Source organism: Orcinus orca, chromosome 14 (assembly GCF_937001465.1).
Source record: "Orcinus orca chromosome 14, mOrcOrc1.1, whole genome shotgun sequence".
Lineage (NCBI taxonomy): Eukaryota > Metazoa > Chordata > Mammalia > Artiodactyla > Delphinidae > Orcinus > Orcinus orca.
In genome coordinates, this window is record NC_064572.1 from 20,870,054 (window position 1) to 20,892,651 (window position 22,598).

Consider the following 22,598-nt stretch of genomic DNA (forward strand, 5'->3'; position numbering starts at 1 on the left):
GCTTGGTGCAGTAAGCAACTTGAAGCCATTTTCAAACTTGACTGTGAGAGTATTTAATGAACTGAAAGGAACTTTACTGAGTTTTAACATAGGAAAATTCTTCCCGAAGCACAGTTGGAATGAAATCTTCTTACTTGTTTGCCATAAATTCAGCATGATTTTTCCATAAAGAGATTATTATTTTTGACATAAAGCAAACGTCAGAGTTTGGGTGTGTATTTGTGTCCATGAACACGATGATGTGTGTAGGTGTTTTAGTTTCCAAAGTCAGGGTCATGAGGCAGATTAGGGCTACACAGTGTCACAGCAACTAAGCCTGCTGTTCATTTCAGTCCAAAAAGTAGTCAATTCACTGGAAAACAATCAACAAAGTTTAAATTAAAACAGTTACAAATTATTTGTGAAAGTAACCTCGGTTTGTTTAAAGAAAGTTATAAAAATAGCATGGTGTTCCGTAAAGAGATTATTATTTAAACATGAAGCAAAGGTCAGAATTTGCGTGTGTATATGTGTGCATATATGTGTATGTGTGTGCATGTGTTTTAATTTCCAAAGTGGGGAATCAAGTTGGTCATGTCAGTTCATGAAGTAGACAGTTTACTGGAAAAAGTTCAAAAAAGTAAGTTTAAAGCAAAATATTTACCAGTTCATTGTGAAAAGCTCCTGTAAGTTTATCTAATGAAAAGTATTAAATACAGGTGTTATTTCATGAGACCTAACAGCTTGTCACTCTGTCATGGAAATAAATTTGATTACTCTGATACATTTCTCACAAAACATGTTAATTTCTACCCAATGCCTATATCTTTTGGGTGCTGAGAAATTGATTTCCAATTCATAATAAAAAGTCCAGCAAAACTGCCAATGAAAAACTTTCATCAGTTACTTTTCATTTCATAAATATGCTTTGAAAACACTTTGTTAATTTTACAGAAAGTCATTAGGTTAAATAAATTACCTTTTGGATACACTTACTAATGGAGCAAAATAATTCCAATATATAATTTACTTCTAAGTGCCTCAGAGTTTCAGGAAGTATTAATAAAGCCCTGACTTCCTGTATCTTAAACCAAACATTAAGTCTGATCTTTGCTTTCCTGGGTCTTAATAAAACAAATTACAAAAGTTATAATGGACTTCTTGGAAAGGTAATGACATATAGGCATGTTTACGGAATTCCTTTCTTTGATTTCCAACTTAAATTTAAAAAGGTTACGCCTAAACAGAAAACTATAATGCCACCAAACAACTATTAGGTACAATTCTATTTAGACCACATTGAGAAAGGATACTGAGAGCCTAGCCTAAAATCTCTAGTTTATGAACACAGAACAGAGTTGTAGGTGACATATGACAGAAAATCTAAAGATTCCTACTTTTTTTGTTGTTGTTAGCTTTGAAAAGCCGGAAAATACTTAGCATAGGTTCTATGATAAGCAAGATTGGCAGTAGCTGGGAAATGGCTTCTTCAAGCAGCAGGCTGTTATCTCTGACTTGTCCTTTTAATCAAAAGCGTTGCTATCTTAGGGCAAACATTAAGCTGTAGGGTATGAGACCCTTCCTCCCATGTTTTTCTCTAGCTTTTTCTTAAACTCCTGAACTGGAGGATGCTTCTCCGTGTTAGGAGTTTATCCTGTTTTGTGATTTGCTCCTTAGTTTCCAGTTACTGATTTGAGGGGACATTAATGGGCATCAGACAGAAATTCCCTCAATCAAAAATAAGTAAGCAGTTTTAAAAAAATGGATCTATAATTAACAATAACAACCAAAAAAAATCAGAATAAAGGAAGAGAAGGAGGAGGTGGAGGGAAGGAGGAGAGGTAGATAAGAAAGAAAGAAGACAGGGAAGAGAGGGAGGGAAAAAGGAATGAAAAAAAATAGACCCAGTAAAGATAGATGAAGAAGATTTACCCTAAAGAAAAAAGTTTAAACTTAATGCTTTGTTCTCCCTTCCCCCCAGATTAAGGAAACACGTGTCATTTAAAGACATAAAACAGAATGAAAAGGAAACATATTCTAAAGAGGGAAAAAAATGATGACACTGAAAAACTGGAAAATATTTAGAAATAGTGAAGAGTAGAAATGACACTGTAGAAAAACCAATCCATGACATCAAAAGCCAGCCCTAGAAAATCACACTAGAAATGTGAGGGAAAGGACACAGAGACAAGAATTACAAGAGATGCAATGGAGATCTGAGGTACATAGGACTGCTACATCTGAAGAAAATATCAGAATGAATGGAATAAAAAAATTATTTAAAGATAAGTTGAAATAACATTTCTGGAGTGAAGGAAGACAGGAAATTAGTCCAGATCATTTGGCATGGACCAAATATGCTCATGGATGTTTGGATAAGATCAAATTTCAAGGACCTTTAGGCATGGACCAAATGTCTTATGGATGTTCTAGACAGGACCAAATGTCCTGCAAGGTGAAGAACAAAAGTTGTCAATGTCCTAGAAGGAAAAGGTAAAGAATGACAAACCCCAAGACGTCTCCATGTAAAGTTATTGAACTTCAAGTTTAAAGCATTCAAGCAGTAAAAATAAGTCACCAATAAAGGAAGAGGTAGAAACCAACAAACGCAGACTTAATAATTCTCCTTAGCAGTTTTAGATGCCAAGGAATGTAGAATAATGTCAATGGAGTTTTGGGAGAAAAGAGATTTGACTCTAGAATTGCACACTCAGTCAAACTGGTATTCAAACATCCAGACAATACGAAATCAGCTCAAACATACAAAGTTTGAGGAAGCGTATGTCCCAGGTGTCCAGGTAACATTTTTGAAAAATCCATTTGTCAACAAAATCCAGCTGATATAGAGGATCATCCAAATAAAAACTACGGAAATGGCAAATGGCAAAGTCACAGGATGAAAGATGGTTGGTGAGTATTGAATTCAGTTGAGCATAAAATTAAGGCCAAATTACTAATTAATAAAGTATAAAACAATGTAATTTTTATTATTCCTGAAAGGAAAACTACCTTATGTTGAAGTTTCAGAAATAGTGGTAAAAGACTCAGTGAACACCACAGTATTTATCAGAATTCTGGGCATGAAACAGACAACACCTGCAAAAAACTTAAAGATCTATTTACATAGGGATGAGAATCTCCACAGCCTGGTGAGCACCTATTAACAATCAACAGCAGGGAAGGCATTATTAATACCTTTGGCAGATTGTAATACTGTTCACCCATTTCTGTTTCTACCTGGGGAGGCTTATACTTCCCTGTTTCATTGAAATTAGACTTGGCCATTACCTGTCTGAGCCAATAAAATATGAGCTGAAATGTCATGAAACAGATGGGAAGAAGCTCTTAAAGCCAGTTTGTGCTTCTCCATCACCTGAATCCCAGAGTGAACATCAGGAAGCAGCACCACAACCAATAATTAACAATAATTAACCATTGTAGTTGTAAGTCACTGAGGTTTGGGAGTAAGTTTTTGACGGCAGCAAATTCATCCTTTCTCACTAGTATACTAGCCCTAAGGCTGACAAGGAAAGGTAAGGGCAAGGTGTCACTAGAAATGAGAAGTGAAATCATGGAAGGGCAGCCACAAAGTTGGAGCTGAAGTCTTAAGGAAGCACAGTGCAGTCCAGAGCCATAACAAAGCAATAGGGAATGGGGCAGTAAATACCCTGACTTCTCTTTCCTCCTTGCCCTCTCTCTTACATCCTGCTTGTGGCTCCATTTGCCCAAATCCAACTGGATGCAGAAAATTAAGGAATTAAGAGTTCATGGTCACAATATGGGTATCCCCATAATTGTTCTGAGATAGAGTTTGAGTGCAAAATCTTTACTAGGGAATCAACACCTGTGAAGGGAAAGAAGATGAAGCAGGATTGGACCGAGAAAGGCACTGAACAACAAGGCAGACAGTGAGCTCCAAAACTTCAGACAACCCATCAGAGAGCTCTAGAGTGAGAATTATCCATCAGATCCTGACACATAAGGTCAAAATGGCCAGCCATGTGCCCATCATGCCGGCACTGAGAAGATTGATGGTAAAAGCTAGTTGATGTCAACTGGCTGGGTCATTCTGTCTACTTGGTTGTTTAGTTCTTAAATGGCGGAGAGCCTCTGGTGGGCATTAACATGTGGTACATACACACAGACACAAATTATATTTATATTTAATCTTCATTTCTTTATATTTCTTGTCTACAGAAAAGACATTAATTTAAGAAATCACCAAAAATTTTAAAGGTAATATTTTAGTCCCAAAGAAAACCTCAACAAATTTCTATATTCGAAATAGTGCATAATACACTGTCTGACAATAATGCATTAAAATTAGGAATGAAAAACAAATGTACAAAGAAACAATACAGTAGCTGTTTGCAAATGTTGAAATTCTCTGGAATGATTCTAGCCAAAGATTAAATCTAAACCAAAATTGCTAGAAAAATAACAATCCAAATACTAATTGCCAAACCTGTGGGACACAACCAAAGCTCTACACAGGATCTTAAAGTTGTTATAATATGAAACAATTAAAAAATCAAAAGAGATTAATAAAGCATTCTACTCAAGGGTTTAGGAAATAAACAACAGTAACAGCAAAACAATCAGAAGAAAATCATTAATTAAGATAAAAGCAGGGCTTCCCCGGTGGAGCAGTGGTTAAGAATCTGCCTGGTAATGCAGGGGGCAAGGGTTCAAGCCCAGGTCCAGGAAGATCCCACATGCCGCAGAGCAGCAAAGCCCGTGAGCCACAACTATTTAGCCCACGTGCCACAACTAGTGAAGCCCACGCGCCTAGAGCCCACGCTCCACGAGAAGAGAAGCACTGCAATGAGAAGCCTGCACACTGCAACAAAGAGTTGCCCCCGCTCGATGCAACTTAGAGAAAGCCCGTGTGCAGCAATGAAGACCCAACACAGCCAAAAATAAATAAATAAAATAAATAAATTTATTTATTTAAAATAAAATAAAAGCAGAAATTAATGAATCTTCAAAAGAAAAGCAGTAGAATTAATAATTGCTCTTTACTAGGTAAAATACTAGGTAGCCTAAATTTTAAAAACATAAAGGACTAAAGCACCAATACAAAAGTAAATATGAATTCGAAAGCAGGAATAACCATAGATCACTACAGAGAAATGTGGTTGAAAGGGAAGAAAAAATTATCATATTAGACAAAAGATAATATTGAAAGCCTAAACCAACTAATAACTATAAGGTGAAAACTAAAAACAGAAGTCTTCAGAGATGAAAAATTTTTAATCTTCAAGGGATAGAGGTTGACATGTATTTAAACTCTTCTAGGGGTAGAGAAAGAAGAAAGTCTGCTCATATTTTTTATGAAGGCAAATAATGATTCCAAATCTTGTCAAAAGTAATCTAAAAGAGAAAACTACAAATCAATTCACTCATGAATATTGGTGCAAGTTACCTAAGTAAAATTTGATCAAGTAGAATTCAGTGATACTTTAAAAGAATAACACACTGTGATCAAATAGAGTTATTACAGGAATGCAAGGATGGTCCTTTGACACGTCATCACTTAATAGACAAGAAGAAAAAATGTTATCTTCTTGGTAAATATTAAAAAGCATTTGATAAAATTTAATATTCACACATATTATTAATAGGACCTGTTATTAAAATAGGAGTAGAAGGATACCTAATATTTTTAAAGCACGCATTTCCCAAACCAAAAGCTAAGATAAAAAATACTGCAAGCGTTCCCATTAAAAATAGTGACAAGATGAGGGTTCCTGGGTGGTGGTGGTGGGGAATAAATTAGGAGTATGAAATTAAAGTATACGTACTACTATATATAAAATAGATAACCAGCAAGGACTTACTATATAGCACAGGGAACTATACTCAATATCTTATAATAACCTATAATGGAAAAGAATCTCAAAAAGAATGTATATATGAATCACTTTGCTGTACACTGGAAACTAACACAACACTGTTAATCAACTATATTTCAATAAAAAAAAATTTTTAAATGAGGGATCCTGCTATTATTTACCATTTTATGGCTTATAGCCAATCTAATAAGGGAATGAAATAAGTATATTATTCTGCTTGGGCTGCAATAACAAAATTCCACATGGCTTAAACAATAGAAGTTTATTTTCTCTCAGTTCTGGAGGCTAGAAGTCCAAAATCAGAGTGCCAGGATGCTCACTTTCTGTTAAGAGCTCTCTTCCTGGCCTGCAGACAGCCACCTTCTCTCTGTGTCCTCACATGGCAGAGAAGGAGAGGGAGTGCTCTAGTGTCTCTTCTGATATGGACACTAATGCTATAGGAAGAGGGCCCCATGCTTATTACCTCATTTAACCTTAATTTCTTACTCCAAGCTCAGTCACATTGGGGTTTAGACCTTCAACATATGAATTTGGCAGGGGGAGGCATAATTCAGTCCAAGAAGTATTAATATTGGAAATCAGAAGGCAAAAGTATGATTGGCTGCAAATTGTATAACTATTTATCTGAAAAATCCAAGAGAATCAATTGAAAACAAGAAAAAAGTAGCATTCTGTATGGTGACAAGTAAAAATTAAAATATAAAAGTCAATAGCATTTTTATGTTTAAACAATATAATTAGGAAATGTATTGGAATAAAAACTCCATCACAAAAATAAGACAAGTTTTAGATAGCCATGAAAAAAGTCAAAAGAATATGATAAATCCAAATGCATAAACTATAAATTATTGAAGAACATAAAGGAAGCCTTGAACAAAAGAAGAAACATACTTTCTTCTTTCATAGAAATACTCAATATTGTGAAAATTCAAGCTCTTAATGTTTAAATGCAATGCAATGCCACTCAAAACCCTATTAAAATTTGTGGCTGGGTGCCCTTATGGTGAGCTATGTAGACTGACAAGAGAGAATATAACAAAATTATCCTTCCAGTTGGAAGAATAAAATTATGATGTTAATGAGGAGAAACGTATCCTACCAGAACAATGATGGAGGATCTGAGAAAGGCCAGCAGATCAGTGTAACACAATCAAGAGTTTAGAAAGAGCTGTGAGCAGATATAGGATTTTAATATATGATAAAGATGGCATTCAAGTGAATGATTGAAATATAGAAAATGGAAAAATACGCATCACCAGCTTATTCCTTCCATCAAAGAAAATGCCAGATAAATAAAATATATAAAGTTAAAAACTTAAACCATACTAGAACTAGATGCAAATATGAACAGACTCGTTTCTAATTTTGTTTACAGTTTTGGATGGGGAGGCCCTTCTGAGCATGTCACATAAATCATGAAGAAAAATATTGATAATTATAAAACATCAAAATTACATTTTAACAGAAAGGTAACACCAAAAACAAGTTTGAAATTTTTTTCAAAAAAAAATGTTATTTTTAAAAAATGTTAAACAAAGGATCCCATAAATCAATAAGAAAAACATCCCAACAGTAAAATAAATGACACAAACAGCATTTTATAAAAGAGGAAACAAAATGGCCACTAAATATATGAAAAATATATTGAGGTTCACTAATAATGAAAGAAATGCAGACAAGATAATGTGATACCATCCTCTCTTTGTTGGATTGGCAATGCTGAGAGTTAGCCTATCTATGTGTGAGAAACTGTGGAAATCTAAACTGCTACTCTGCGAGAGTGCAATTTGTTAAAATGTATCAGAATTTTAGAATACATACCCTTTGACCCGGTAATTCTAATTTTATGGCTTTATCCCAAGAAGATAATTCAGTGTGGGCAGAGATATATCTATGAGGATTTGCCTCCTAGTGTTGCTTTTTATAATCATGAAAATTGGAAAATCGTGTCCCTGAATAAGAATTGATTAAGCACATACTGGTACATCCATCCAATTTTTTGTAAATAAATTTATTTATTTATTTATTTTTGGCTGCATTTGGTCTTCATTGCTGCATGCAGGCTTTCTCTAGTTGTGGCGAGTGGGGGCCACTCTTTGTTGTGGTGCGCAGGCTTCTCACTGCGGTGGCTTCTCTTGTTGCGGTGTGCGGGTTCTAGGCACGCGGGCTTCAGTAGTTGTGACAGGCAAGGTCAGTAGTTGTGGCTCGCGGGCTGTAGAGCGCAGGCTCAGTAGTTGTGGCGCATGGGCTTAGTTGCTCCGCGGCATGTGGGATCTTCCCAGACCAGGGCTCGAACCCATGTCCCCTGCATTGGCAGGCGGAATCTCAACCACTGCACCACCAGGGAAGCCACATCCATCCAATTTAAGACTACATACCCATTAAAAAAGGTGAGCTCATGAATTTTCACATGAGATTGACAAGGAAAGATTACCAAAAATCTATATCATATCATCCTATTTCTTAAAATAAATAGAATACACATGTATAATATTAAATGTAGCAATATAAAAGATATGGCTTTATTTTATGTACGTATTTGATTACATAGAAAAGTATCTGGGAAAATGTTTATCTAAATATTAATAGTTTGTGGGATTTTGGTGATTTTAGTTTTTTAAAAATGTTTTTACTATTTCATATTGCTTGATCTCTTTTAAGATGATTCTGTTTATTTTTATGATCAAAAAGCAGTAAAATCATTTTCATTGGTGAGGAAATTACTATGACAGGGACCATGTTACTTACAATATTTAGAAAATACTATTATTCACGAAATCATGTATGATTGCCCAGAATTGGATGACTTCCTTTAAACTCTCACATCACATTATGACACTTGTATAAATTAAAATTAGATTTTTAAGTTATTACCTTCTGTTAGATTATACACTCCATGAAGTTAGGACATTTACTTATTTAACTGACTTTCCTACAGTTCTTAACATAGGGAAGTACTCAGCAAACATTTATTCAGTTGAACCCGTTGGACTTATGCAACTGTTTTTTTAAAACCATAATATTTATACCAATACTAATAAAACTGGAATTTTCAAAGATCCTAAATTTTCAAATCATTCTGGTTTCAAAAACCAAACTCTGCATGCTGAATAAAACAAAGCAGAAAGATGAGTTTATTGCAGGGTTTTCAACCTGCAAGCCAGGAAACTCAAGGCCACAGGAACAGTGAGTTCTGAGTTGCTCACAGACTAAGGAATTTTTATGGGAAAAATACATAAGTTATTTGGCTTTTTCAGCTGATTTGTTGCCTAGTGGTCTTCTTATTTGGATCAGGGTAGCTGAGTTAGGAAACAAGAAAATCCAGAGATGGCATGAACAGACTTGGTATTTGGGTACAGGCTTGTGTCCTTTGCTAATTTCTAAGAAGAGCTGTGAGGTTAGGTTAAGATTCATTTTTGCGCCTGTGTTGACTGACTCCATTTTGTCCTTGACATAAGTGACTCCGTTTTGGTTTGTTTCTACACTAGTTAAAAAGGGAAAGATGTATAAATTGGCCATTGCATAAATCTCAAGAATAATTTTTACAATAGTTATGATTTTCATTGGTGTTCTCAGAATATTGAAGAAAGAGATTTAAACTGTTTCAAGTTAATTAAAATGCACCTAAAAGAGCTCTAGAGTTCAAAGAATGTACAATCAAACCCCTTACACACAGCATTTCTCTCCACCAAAAAAAAAAAACTAGAAAAAAAAAAAAAAAAAACTAGAGATGTCTGTTTTCATCCATAACTCTCTTCAAATAGCACAAGCTCAGTTTTTTAAAAAAATGATTTTTGAGTATATCTGGGATGAAAGAAAAGCAGAAATGTTTTCCTGATAATTGTGTGTCATTCTGTTCCTTTCCTGTATTTTCTCTAATGTGCATCTATGATGATCAAGAACATTTTCTAATTTTGTAAATGATCAGCATGACTCAATAAAAAATAAACCAAAATAATTTTAAACACCTAACTGGTAATATTTTTAAATATTCCTTGAGCTGGAACAATTAGATGTTTGAATTACTTACTCTGAATGCTAATGTATGAATACTTTTCTCCTGTTCCACATTCATCTCTCTATATATAAACTATTTAAATCACAGTATAATTATGGAATATGTTAGTGGAAGGAAGGCAGAGTGTTTTATCAATGCCTGTAAGCATCATTTACATTAGCATCTGTTACAGAATTGGTCTTAAATTTTATTTCTAGAGCCTTAAAATCTGTGGGTCACACACACTCAATGTTTTTAGACTGTAATGTCATAGGACTAAAACCATTTTTCAACCTTCCTTTGTTTCAACATGCTTTTGAATGCATCTGAAGATATGGGTATTGTGTTTTTCTGATTTCTTTAGATCCTTTCAGCTCTGGAAGCCTTGTAATGTGTTGTTGAAATTTTTCTATTTTTGTTGTTTTAAACACACAAACTTAGCTCTTATTCATGTTTATATTACAAGACCTTTAACAATTGGCATATCAGTTCTCAAATGTTTGGTAATAAAAATATCTTTCTTGAAATACGGAAGTAGGAGATGGATCTGCCAGTGTATCAATTGGCCTGTCAGTATTTACAAAGCAGCACTTAATGTCACCAGGTGATTGCAGATTTCTGGGCAAAAAAAAAAGGCTACCCTCATAAGTGAATTTATTAGATATCCCCTTGTCAATTAAAAAGAAAGAATAATCTATAATATTTTTATTCATTTTATAAAATATAAAGGGAATACAACAATATTACTTTCTTCTATATGCTTATATAGCTAACCTGATCATTTCAATTAATATAGAAGAGACTCCAAAAGATTACTTCAGAATTTGGATTTTCAGAAGTTTTTGACAAAGCTAACCTTCGGCCAGCGCACCCAGCAGGGGACTGGAGAGATAGTGTGTCTCTCCAGGGTCTAGGTTTCAGTTCAGTATAGAGGACTGTGATGGCCAGAGCCAAGATTGTTAACCTCCTCCTTCCTTCTTCTTCGTCTACTTCCCATTCCCCTCCTTAGGGCCTGGCTGGGAGCAAGAGGAGAGAGGGAGGGCAGCATATATCTAGGGTTGAATTTTTTGACTGACACAGCTTTGAAAATTGGTTACATGTGGGGGAAGACATGGAGAATATAAGTAAATATATCAAGAACAATGGGCTTTGTCACTATAGGAGAGGAAGGTATATAAGTAGAAAGGGGGAAGACTACAGTAAGCCACATGGTGTTGGAGTTATCAGTGTGAACTAATGGGTTTTAAGATAGGTGGATGGATGGATAGCTAGCTAGCTAGAGAGATAGACAGATATAGAATAATATAGTGTAATGTAATGTAATTTTTTTTTCTAATGTTGTCTGCTGAGAGGACCCAGAGCAGTGATACCTTAGTGACAATGAGCACAGTAAGCAATCAGCTCTTGGTTTCTAAATCCCATTTTGCCCAACAAAAGAAACTAGGCTCCACAGAGAAACGTCTGACTTGGGTATGGGGAAGGAAAAAATTCGGTGGTTCTGGGACGTGTTATTGTGCTAGAGAGCAAAGAAGTATACAATGAGTGATGGGACCTTGTCCAAAGGACACAGGATCAAGCTTGAAGGGTCACCTGCTAGCCAAATGGAACATAAAAATAAATTATGATAGTAATGAATGGTCTGCTAGCTAATTTGAACATCAAAATAACCATGATAGTTATGGACTGTAACTATTTGAGTAAAATACATATCCATGAAGCATTACTGTCATAAATGCATGAATTTTTAAAATAAACGTATGAGGGGAAATAGGACACATCAGTGGAATGACAACTCATAAATCAAAAGGAATAATGAAATTAGAATATTACTATTTGGTAGCTATCATCACAATAATAATAATTGATTTAGGTGTGAGTGAACAAAGAATGCTCAAACTGAAGGTGTAAGTTTGATAAGGAACTGAATATATAGTCTCAGTGTATCTTCCCATAAAAGTTATTACTAATTGTTTATTAAATAAGCACAACATGCTGAATAATTAACTTCAAAGCAGAGAAATTTAACTGATACTATCTCATCCAAATAATAAACATTAATGTTAAAAGAATGCAAATTAACATTGTTGCCTCCTGATATGCTGTAATGAGAAGAATATAACATCAGTTCTGGTGCACTCCTGTCAAAAATGCATAAATCATGAGGAACATCAGAAAAATATTCTTGGGGCTTCTCCGGTAGCGCAGTGGTTAAGAATCCACCTGCCTATGCAGGAGACACGGGTTTGAGCCCTGGTCCGGGAAGATCCCACATGCCTCAGAGCAACTAAGCGCATGCGCCACAACTACTGAGCCTGCGCTCTAGAGCCCGCGAACCACAACTACTGAGCCCACATGCTACAACTACTGAAGCCCGTGTGCCTAGAGCCCGTGCTCCCCAACAAGAGAAGCTACCACAATGAGAAGACCGCACCCCGCAACGAAAAGCAGCCCCCGCTCGCCGCAACTAGAGAAAACCCACGCGCAGCACCGGAGACTCAACACAGCCAAATTAAATAAATAAGATTTAAAAAGAAAAAGAAAAATATTCTTAAAAGTTACTGTTCTAGGCTCTTCAAAAATGTCCAAGTTCAAGAAAAATAAGAAAAGACTGAGGAACTCTATTATAAACTGCAAGAGACTAAAGAAACACTTAAATACAAAACATGCTTCTGGATTGGATCCTGGACCTACAAATGACATTATTAGGATAACTGGCAAAACTCTATTGCAGTCTGGGGATTATATGGCAATATTAGATCAAAGTTAATTTTAATAGCTTTTCTTTGGCTATATAGGAAAGTGTCATTGTGCCTAAAAGGATATTGAAGTCTGATGAGAAATGCAGCATTGGTCTGCAGCTTAATCAGATGGTTTTATCAGTGGTTCTACAGGAACTCTATGGATTATTTTTATAACTTATGTGAAAATTGGAAGTTACTTCAAAAATAAAGTAAAACAGCAATTTTGATCAAAGTTCTATGTAATATTTTAAAAATCTTAATGTCTGAATCATGGAAACACTGAGAATGTTGATGTGGGCCATTAGGAGAATCTGCTTCCACATGTTCTGGCTCCCTTTTCTTTGGGTTTTGTTACATAATTCTGCCCAAGGAAGCACAGTGTGTCATTTCATTCACTTAAGGATGAAACCCATATAAAATCCAGGGTTATAAATTTCTCATTATCTTCCTCTTTTCCCTGTTGTATTGTAGAGGTTTCTAGTACTCACTTAATGTCTTATTTCCCCTTCTGATTATTCTTGTTTTAAGATAGAAACATCAGTCACCCTCAAAATACTGATTTTCGTTGGAGTCAAAGTTGGAAATTAAATTGATTTTCACAGGAAAATTTTGATTAGTACTTAAGAAATGAAGCATTCTGGTTAACCAAAATTTGCTTCTTTTTTTTTTTTTTTTGACGTTAGATTTTGTGAAAAAATCTTATTAGTACCTCTTCCTGACTTTGGTAAAAATAAAAAATGAAAAAGAAAGTGAGGAAAGATGAAGAGGAGGGAGGGAGGAGAAAGAGAAAGAAATGGAAAAGTCAATAGAAACTTGGCCCACCCCTAACATAGATCCCAGAAGTTGCATTTTTTCAAGTTACTAACGTAAAGTCATTTGACTACAACTGAAACAATCCCACACATTTATGGGCAACCGATCTTCAACAAGGGTGCCAAGAATAGACAACTGAGAATGGATAGTCTCAACAAATGGTGTTGGGAAAACTGGATATTTACAAGCAAATGGGTGAAATTGGACCCCTATCTTATACCATACACAAAAATCAACTCAAAGTGGATTAAAGACTAAATGTAATACCTGAAACTGTAAAAGTCTTACAAGAAAACATAGGGGAAATGATACTGATCCTGGCAGTGACTTCATGGCTATGATGCCAAAAGCACAGACAAAAAAGCAAAAATAGACAAGTGGGACTACATCAAACTGAAAAGCTTCTGCACAGCAAAGGAAACAAAACAGAGTGAAAAGGCAACCTATGGAATGGGAGGAAATATTTGCAAATCATATAGCTGATAAAGGGTTAATTACAATATAAGAAACTCCTATAAATAGAAAAAAAAAAACAACCTGATTTAAAAGTGGGCAAGGAACCTGAACAGATATTTCTCCAAAGAAGACATACAGATGGACAGCAGGTATATGAAAGATGCTCAACATCACTAATCATCAGAGAAATGCAAACCAAAACCACGTTGAGCTGTCACCTCACACCTGTTAGGAAGGTTATTATTAAAAATTTAATAACAAGATTTATTTATGTGAAGAAATTGAAACTTTTATATACTGCTGGTGGGAATGTTAAACGGCACAGCCACTTTAGCAGATAATAAGGACGTTCCTACAAAAATTTTTAAATAGAACTACCATATGACCCAGGAATCCCACTTCTGATTATATAGCCAAAAGAATTGAAATCAGGATTTCAACAAGATATCTGCACTCCCATATTTATTGTAGCATTATTCACAATAGCCAATGTATGGAAACCACCCAAATGTACATCAACAAATGAATGGGTAAAGGGAATGTGGTATAGACATATAATGGAATATTATTCAGCCTTTAAAAAGAAGGAAATCTTACCATTTGCAACAACATATGGATGGACCTGGAGGACATTATGCTAAGTGAAATAAGCCAGTCACAGAAGGACAAATACTGAATGATTCCACTTATATAAGGTATATAAAATAGACTCAGAGAGAGAACAGAATGGTAGTTGCCAGGGATGAAGGGAGAGGTAGGTGGGGAGTTGTTCAATGGATATGTTTCAGGTGTGCAAGATGAGTAAATTCTGGAGATCTGCTGTGCAACGTAGTGCCTATAGTTAGCAGTATGGTATTGTACACTTAAAACTTGTTAAGAGGATAGAGCTCATGCTAAATCTTGCTACCACAAAAATAAATAAATAAATAAAAGAAGCAAGGGAGACACAAGAAATCTTTTGGAGGTGATGGATATGTTTATTACCTCGATTGTAGTGATGGTATAACAGGTGTTTGCATATGTCAAAATTCATCAGAATGTATTCATTAAATATATGCAATTTTTGGTATTTAAAAGTATACCTCAGTAAAGCTGGAAATAAATTTTAAATGGAAGTTTCAAAAAATCCAGTAAGTTGTGTTCTGGTTAGCTAGATTCCAGATTTAAAAAGCGAAGGAGGGGCTTCCCTGGTGGCGCAGTGGTTGAGAGTCCGCCTGCCGATGCAGGGGACACGGGTTCGTGCCCCGGTCCAGGAGGATCCCACATGCCGCGGAGCGGCTGGGCCCGTGAGCCATGGCCGCTGAGCCTGCGCATTCGGAGCCTGTGCTCCACGACGGGAGAGGCCACAACAGTGAGAGGCCCGCATACCGCAAAAAAAAAAAAAAAAAAAAAAGCAAAGGAAAACCTTGATCTTATATGATTCTATTATTTAAGTATCTGACTATATAATTTGCCAATTTTACTTAAGAGTAATATATAAAAGTAATTTTTATTATGTGCAAACCGATTATCCAAGCCTTACTTTCTGATTTTTTTATTACTTTTAAATCTACTGTCTGAATTCTTTATTGGCTAAAGAATCTGTAAGTATGAGCTAGAAGAAAAGATATTTAAATTAAAACAGTCTGCCTTGAGTCCCCAGGGGAGTGATGAACTAGCATTTTAATTACCAACAAATTTAATTATTCAACCCAGGTGTGAACCATAAAAAGTTTGGCAAACTCCTCTGTTTTAAGTAAGTGCTTTGCATTTGTATGAAAATATGATGCCATCCATCCATTTCTAATATAGAATGCAGATTCAGAAAACTGTCAAGACTCGTACTGTGGTTACATCACTTCAACAATTTATAAATTCCCAGAACACTGCAGCTCTCAGTATTAGACTATAAAGAGGGACATGTACCACCCAAAAGTTAAGCCCATCGATACGGGGATTTTCATCACTGCAGCTTTCTACCAGTCTTTCCCTTCATTATTAGGATTTATCTAAATGCCATTTTTTGGCAGAACTGTAATGAAACAAGTAATTTCTTTAAAGGAAACAGATTTGTTATGTAAAGTTATAGAACTACATCTATAACCACTGCTCTTGTTGCTCTTTAAATTTAATGAAACTTTCCATTCAATAAAGCTTTCTTGGACTTGCACAGCATTCTGTTAGTCCTCAGAATAATAAGGCAAGGCCCACAAAGACACTTGGCAATTGTCAAGATTACAATTACTTTTATATTGATTTAACTCTAGTAAAATATCAGGGTATTGTCATCTCCTGGAGAACAACTTGAAAATACACTTGTGAAATTGAAATTTAGGACCAGAGGCATTCTAAAAATCTTAATTTGGACCAAATCTCCATCTTTATCATTACAGCGAACGTTTGCAGATCCTTACTGGGATGAGGTGAACCAGTTTGGAAATGCTTTGGTATTTATGTTTTGATTCTATTTCTACATTTGCTAAGATTTACCTATCTCCTGTCTAGTTAGCTAGACATACCATTATAAGCAATGTATACCATTTTTAAGTAACACCAATTTTATATATCATTTACATATACTATTTATAAATACATACCACTAATAGTAAATGCATTTATCTATTGTAGTGTCTTTTGGTTTTGATTGCTTAGCCTGAGAGTTCTAAAATATTCCAGTTGTTACAATATAATATAATTTTAACCTCTCTAGATTTAGGTTCGTCCAGACCATGCATCTTACCAATTTTGCTGTATTTTATGATAAGATTTTATGTTGAATGTATGCCACAAAAGAAAGATTAAATTACCTATACTTTTTTTTTCTTTAACCAAGAAAAAAATTTGCCACATGTGAAATCTACCTATCTTGAGTTTTGAAAAGTAGAATTTTCTAATTCAGGAGAAGGACTCACTCACTATTTTAGGTGTTTAATCAAGGGTCAGATAATGATAGAATGGGTTGCTGTAGTTACAATTTATACCAGAGTCACACTATAGTGCCCTCCTGTGGAGGTTTCATTAAAACTTTATTTTTGTGCTGATGAGAATGATTTTCAAAATAAGTGACAAAATCGTTGCATTCAAATTACTGAAGTTTGATATCGTTTGGTCATTTTTTTTCATTTGTAACTAGATGTTAAATTACTTTTAAAATATAAAAGCATTCACAGTTCAGAAGATTTGCAGTTCAAAATACAAATTGAGGAATGGCAGCTTTTTAATCTATATTTCTTCATTATTTTATTGAAATGGATTTCTTTCCTTGACTTTTTCTTAAATAATTAAATAATAAAGGGGAAAGAGAATAATCATATCCTTAACTAGAAAGATAATTTTTTCAGCTAAGACATTCTCAGATTTATGTCATGAAAACGTTTTCATTGTTAGAAGCATAAAGACTATAATATTTTAAAATTACAACAGAAAAATTGACAATAAAAGTTTAGAATGTACACTCATTTATATATACCAAAAAACTGTGCAAGAGGTGACTTTTTTCCCCGTTTAAGATTTAAACTTTTTTCTGAGGGTAAATTAATGTCACATATTAGGTATTTATTTCAAAATAATTTGGTTTGTTTTTCCTCTCAGCTCTAAACTTTCTTTTACTGTTAATTTCAGGAGTACAGTAACATAATTTAATTACCATATGTGGCATGCACATGCATATATATGTGTGTGTGTGTGTAAATAAAATAAAATAGAATATATATATATCCCAAGACCTTTTTACTCTTGGTCCACATTTATAATCAAGTTCAAGTACAAAAGTCTCAGATCAGTGGATTTAGGTGTCCCGTAGTCCCTGTTGTATTGATATTTAGTCTTTCCCTCTGGTGGCCTACTGCTTTACTACCCAACCTTTTTCATTTGCTAATGCCTGCTCACTACTCAAAACACACCTTACTTCTTTAATGGGAAATTAAACAACCTAATTAAAACTTTTCTGAAGAAGTAGGAGAGAAAAAAAAAAAAAAACACTAAAAAGAGTTGAGACAAAAGCCAGAAAGCTATCTGCAGCATTTTATGTCAGCAACAAATGCAATGGATTTTTGTCTCCTTACATAAGTCTCTTTAAATCTGTTTCCTGCAAATGGAAAGGGAAAAACACTGGTTTTTCAAAGTTTAAACATCTGTAATTACAGACTATCAGGCAACTGGCAACATTCATAACTAGAGAAGTAAAGGGAGCTCTTTCTGAAGCAATAGCCATGATCAAAGAGATTATGAGTAAGCTCATCCAAACTAGAAGTGTTGGACAAAATCTTAAAATAAAAACAAAAATAAGATGAGATAACGTGGATCAGAGTGGAGGATGGCATTTGTTTCCTTTAGTAAAAATAGTTTCATTAGTGAGACCAGGTGAGATTCGAACCATACTTAAGAAACTCAACCTAACCCTAAAAGTAACCTTAAATTTTTAGTTGAAGCATGTTAGTACTGAGCGTCCTTCTGTGGTGAGCATTCTTCTATGTCCTAAAGAGAATCCAGGAGAAGAATGTGATTTTCCAAGGTCAGAAATATAGGGAGTTCCACTAACAAGCAACAACATTTCTGGAGCTTCCATCATGGCGCAGGCCCTGGAGGTCCTCCTGAAAAAGATGAAGGCCTTGCCTTCAAGTAATTCATTTCATAGCTATGAATGTTGTCATTGTCTGTCACCTAAGTTCCTTGCAGGAAACTTTTTTTTTAAGTCATAAATTCCTGTTCCCCTCTCTACCATGTGAGCTGTGGCAAAACTGCTCTGAAGGCTTGGTGAAAGTCAAGGAAGACAAGAATAGGTAACGAAGTCAGATAAATGATGGATGAAAGGAATATGTGAGGAGATGCCAACAGTTCTGAGTCAATCTTTCCTATAGTCCCTTCTCTTAGTTCTGAAATAATGTGGTTCAGATATCCCACCAAGGGAACCCTATCCAAACCTGACCGTGTACCTGAATTACCTATAGTGCTTTTAAAAATTAACTTTTGATCCACCACCTACCCCCCGCCATAATTCTAGTTCAAGTAAGTCTAGATAGGACTTGGCATCTCTAGTTCTTAAAAGTTCCATGGTGATTTTGATGTACACGCATGGTTGAAAACCAGCTGATTAAACTTTGTCTGCCCAGCTGGGTGTCATTTGCTGGCATAGATTCTACCCTCTCCTCCCCCAGAGAGGTAAGAATTTAGTATATATGGTAAAGTCTCTGAATTGTCTCCCAACATCCATTCTTCCCTTTTTCCCTTAACAGAAGATTTTTAGCTGGGCACATAGTTGACTAGGATAGACTTCATTTCCCAGCCTCCTTTCCAGTAAATGCGTAAGTAAACTTGGCCACAAGAGTTTTGGCTGATGAGATGTAAGAAGTAAAGTGTGGATCTTAACGGAATTGTCCTTAAAAGGAAGGAGTGTACCCTTCTTTTTTGCCCTACTCCTATTTTTCTGGGTAGAATATGAAAGGGATGGCTTCACATGGAGCAACCATTTTGGACCATGAGGTAATCTCGGGAATGGAGGCCAGCGTAGAGGAGCAACAAGCTAGAAAGAGCCCAGACCCCAAAAGACTTCATACAAAGCAGAGTCAAAGTAGCAGCTTTCTTTTGCTTACTTCTGGACTTTTATGAGAAGACGAGATAAAATACTATCTTGTTAAAGCTGCTGAATTTTGGGTTTTCTGTCACGTTAACAGCTAAATGCTATCCCAGTACACCAATGTCACTACTTTACAGTGTCAACAAACAAATATTATCCACTTTTCATTTTGAAAATTAAATTAACTTAAATTAGATTTAAAACATTTTTAATGATAGCTCCAGAATCAAAATGTTTTTTATAGTTTCTCTTTTCAAAATATTTGTATTTTTCATATAATTCTAACGTGCAGATTTTTGGAGTATACATTATATTACCTAACAATTATACTGGACAGTATATGTTGTAGCAGTTTGAAACTTCTTGCAGATTATATTCAGTTAAAAGCCTCATTAATTCAAACCCAAATAATTTAGAATTTCAGACACATCAACCTGGTCTGCACTAATAGTAAAACTTTAGTCTATAAAAGAACAAAGACACATAATGTAGACAATATTACATGGAGGCTGTTTATAAACAGCCTCTGTTCTCTTAAGTAGGACAGGGTTTGAATTTGGCAGCTTTTACTGTTTATATGCAAATGGACATTGCTAATTATAAATGAAGTGGTTTTTTCCCTAAGTTATTAAGGTAGATCCAGAATCTCTACTTGTAACATTTTATTAACAGTTTATTTCAGTTAATGCAGCAGTCTTTTTAACAGGGGTTCTGCAAGAGAACAAAGTCCTACAGAAAATTATTTAAATGATTATTAATTTTCTCAAGGATGGTACATAGTAAGAGTCTAGATGCACAGGAGAGAAGTTAATTCATTATAAACAGTAGATGCCTTGGGCATGAGGGCTAAATTCTCTGGAAATCCTGGTTGAGAGGCTGAGAACTGCTATGACTTGGAAGTAAAGTTCTATTTAGAAAATATGCTATAAATCAGACAGCTGTCAAATTCAGAATGGCTTTCCAATCAATTCATCCAAATTAATATTTGATAGATATAAAAGTAACTTTAATTTTTCAGAAATTTGAACTCTTTTTTTATTCCATCTTTGGTAAGAACTATGATCTAAATGTTATAAAAAGCAATTGATAAAAGCAGTATTTTGAGCAAAGTAACTTGGCAATGTTATACACAACATCGCGAAATGAAAAGTGATTGGGGAACAGAAAGCTAAAGTAGGAAATTGAGAAATGTTAAAAAAAAAAATAGGACTAGGATATAGCAATGGAAGTGGAAAGGAATGGACATATGTAAGAAATACTATAAAGAAAATTTAACATAGAAGTTGATGAAAATTTGGATATGAAAAACTAAGAAGTTAAGATGAATCAAAACTTGTACAAAACTTTGAACAAAAGAATATAAAAGTAATTGTGCCAATATGGAGGGCCAACTGTAAATTATATGTGAATTTTTGACTGCATGAAGTGTCAGTGCCCATTACCCCTGTCTTGTTCAAAGGTCAACTGTACATTCCTACCAGCATTGCATGAGGGTTCCATTTTCTCCACATCCTAACCAACACTTGTTATTGTCTGTATTTTTTATTATAGCCATCCTAGTAGGTATGAAGTGTATCTCATTGTGGTTTTGATTTGCATTTGCTTGATGGCTAATGATGTTGAGCATCTTTTCTTTATGTGCTTTTTAGCCAGTTGTATATTCTTTTTGGAAGAGAGCTTTTCTACTTTATTACAAAGAGAAGAAGCCTTTATGTGGTCAGAAAAATACAAGGTTGATCTTTTTTCCCTTCCTGTGAAACACTACTGTTCAAACTGCAAAGTGAATCATTTCAGTTCACCTCTTTATGTTCTATCACATTCACTTTGGAATGGCTGCCTTCGGCTGCTGAAAATCTAACCCTTTAGTGAAAGGGGTGACAAAGTCCCCTGACCAGCAGTTCTAGAATATCCCAGTTTTACTTGGTGCTTCGATGTATACCTCCTATATATATCTCTTCTTTGGAGAAATTATTCACATCTTTTGCCCATTAGAAAAATTGGGCTATTTGTCTTTTTATTGTTGAATTGTAAAAGTTCTTTACATAGTCTAGATACAGGGTGGTTTTTTTTTAATCTATTTATTTATTTATTTGGCTGCACCGTATCTTAGTTGTGGCACGCGAGATTTTCATTGCCTCGTTCAGGATCTTTAGTTGCGGCGTGCAGGCTCTTAGTGGCAGCATGCGGGATCTAGTTCCCTGACCAGGGATCGAACCCAGGCCCCCTGCATTGGGAGCGCGGAGTCTTAACCACTGGACCACCAAGGAGGTCCCTAGATACAGGATTTTTATCAGATATATGATTTGCAAATCATTTCTCCCATTCTGTGGGTTGTCTTTTCACTTCATTGATGGTACCCTTTGAGGCACAAGAGTTTTTAATTTTGATGAAGTTCAGTTTATCTATTTTTTTTCTTTTGGTTGCTTGTCCTTTTAGTGTCATATCTAAGAAATCATTGCCTAAATCAAGATCATGAAGTTTTATACCTCTGTTTCCTTCTAAGAATGCTGTAGTTTTATAAAACTCTTACATTTGGGTCTTTGATCCATTTGGGTTAATTTTTGTGTATGGCATGAGGTGTTAGAGGTCTAACTTAATCCTTTTGCATGTGGATGTCCCTGTGTCCCAGCTCCATTTGTTGAGCAGCTTCCTTTTTGAAAGCAATGGACACTATATCCCAACCTTACCCACCTTGGTTCCACCAGGCTGCTATGAAAGAAAACATAGTTCTTGAATCACCAAGAAATCCCAGCTCCATCTTTTTAAATCCCCTTTCACAAATCTACCAAGGTGACTTTTCAAAAGTTTTTCCTACTTTGAACTGAGATGCTAATTTCTCTATTTTATGCTTCACTCTGTCCAAATATGTTACCTTTTCCCAGTATATGGGAAAATACCATATATGTTCCTTTTTTATTGTAAAAATTTTACAACTTTTTATGTCAGTGTTTCTTTTTTATGTCTTTGTTGGGTTTTTTTTCACAGATTACAAATTTTGTAGAAGTTAAGGAGGTGCCTGATAAAAGTTTGATTATTTACACTATTGAGAGAATACTTAGATAGTTTTTGAAATTAAAAGATGTAGCTTTATTCTCAAAAGCCACAAATAAAAGTATTTTCTTCTGACATAACTGCCAAATCTAAACAAATGTAAATGTTTCATAACAAACCCTTTAATGATTGCTTTTAGATTTAAAACTAAT

At 34.9% G+C, this 22,598-nt stretch overlaps 1 protein-coding gene across 10 annotated transcripts in view; it reads left to right on the top strand.

Annotated features, from left to right (window-relative positions):
* The window catches only part of CABCOCO1 (ciliary associated calcium binding coiled-coil 1), a 136,014-nt gene that overhangs the window by 77,610 nt on the left and 35,806 nt on the right, over positions 1–22,598 (top strand). Inside the window, exon 6 of one of the 10 annotated variants that reach the window (XM_033406058.2) lies at positions 16,214–19,590. The exons of the other annotated variants lie outside the window; for them this stretch is intronic. Within the exon in view, the coding sequence (XP_033261949.1) occupies positions 16,214–16,282 (69 nt within the window). The 3' untranslated portion in view covers positions 16,283–19,590. Of the gene's footprint in view, positions 1–16,213; positions 19,591–22,598 lie in introns of those variants that run through there. 10 annotated transcript variants of the gene reach the window in all.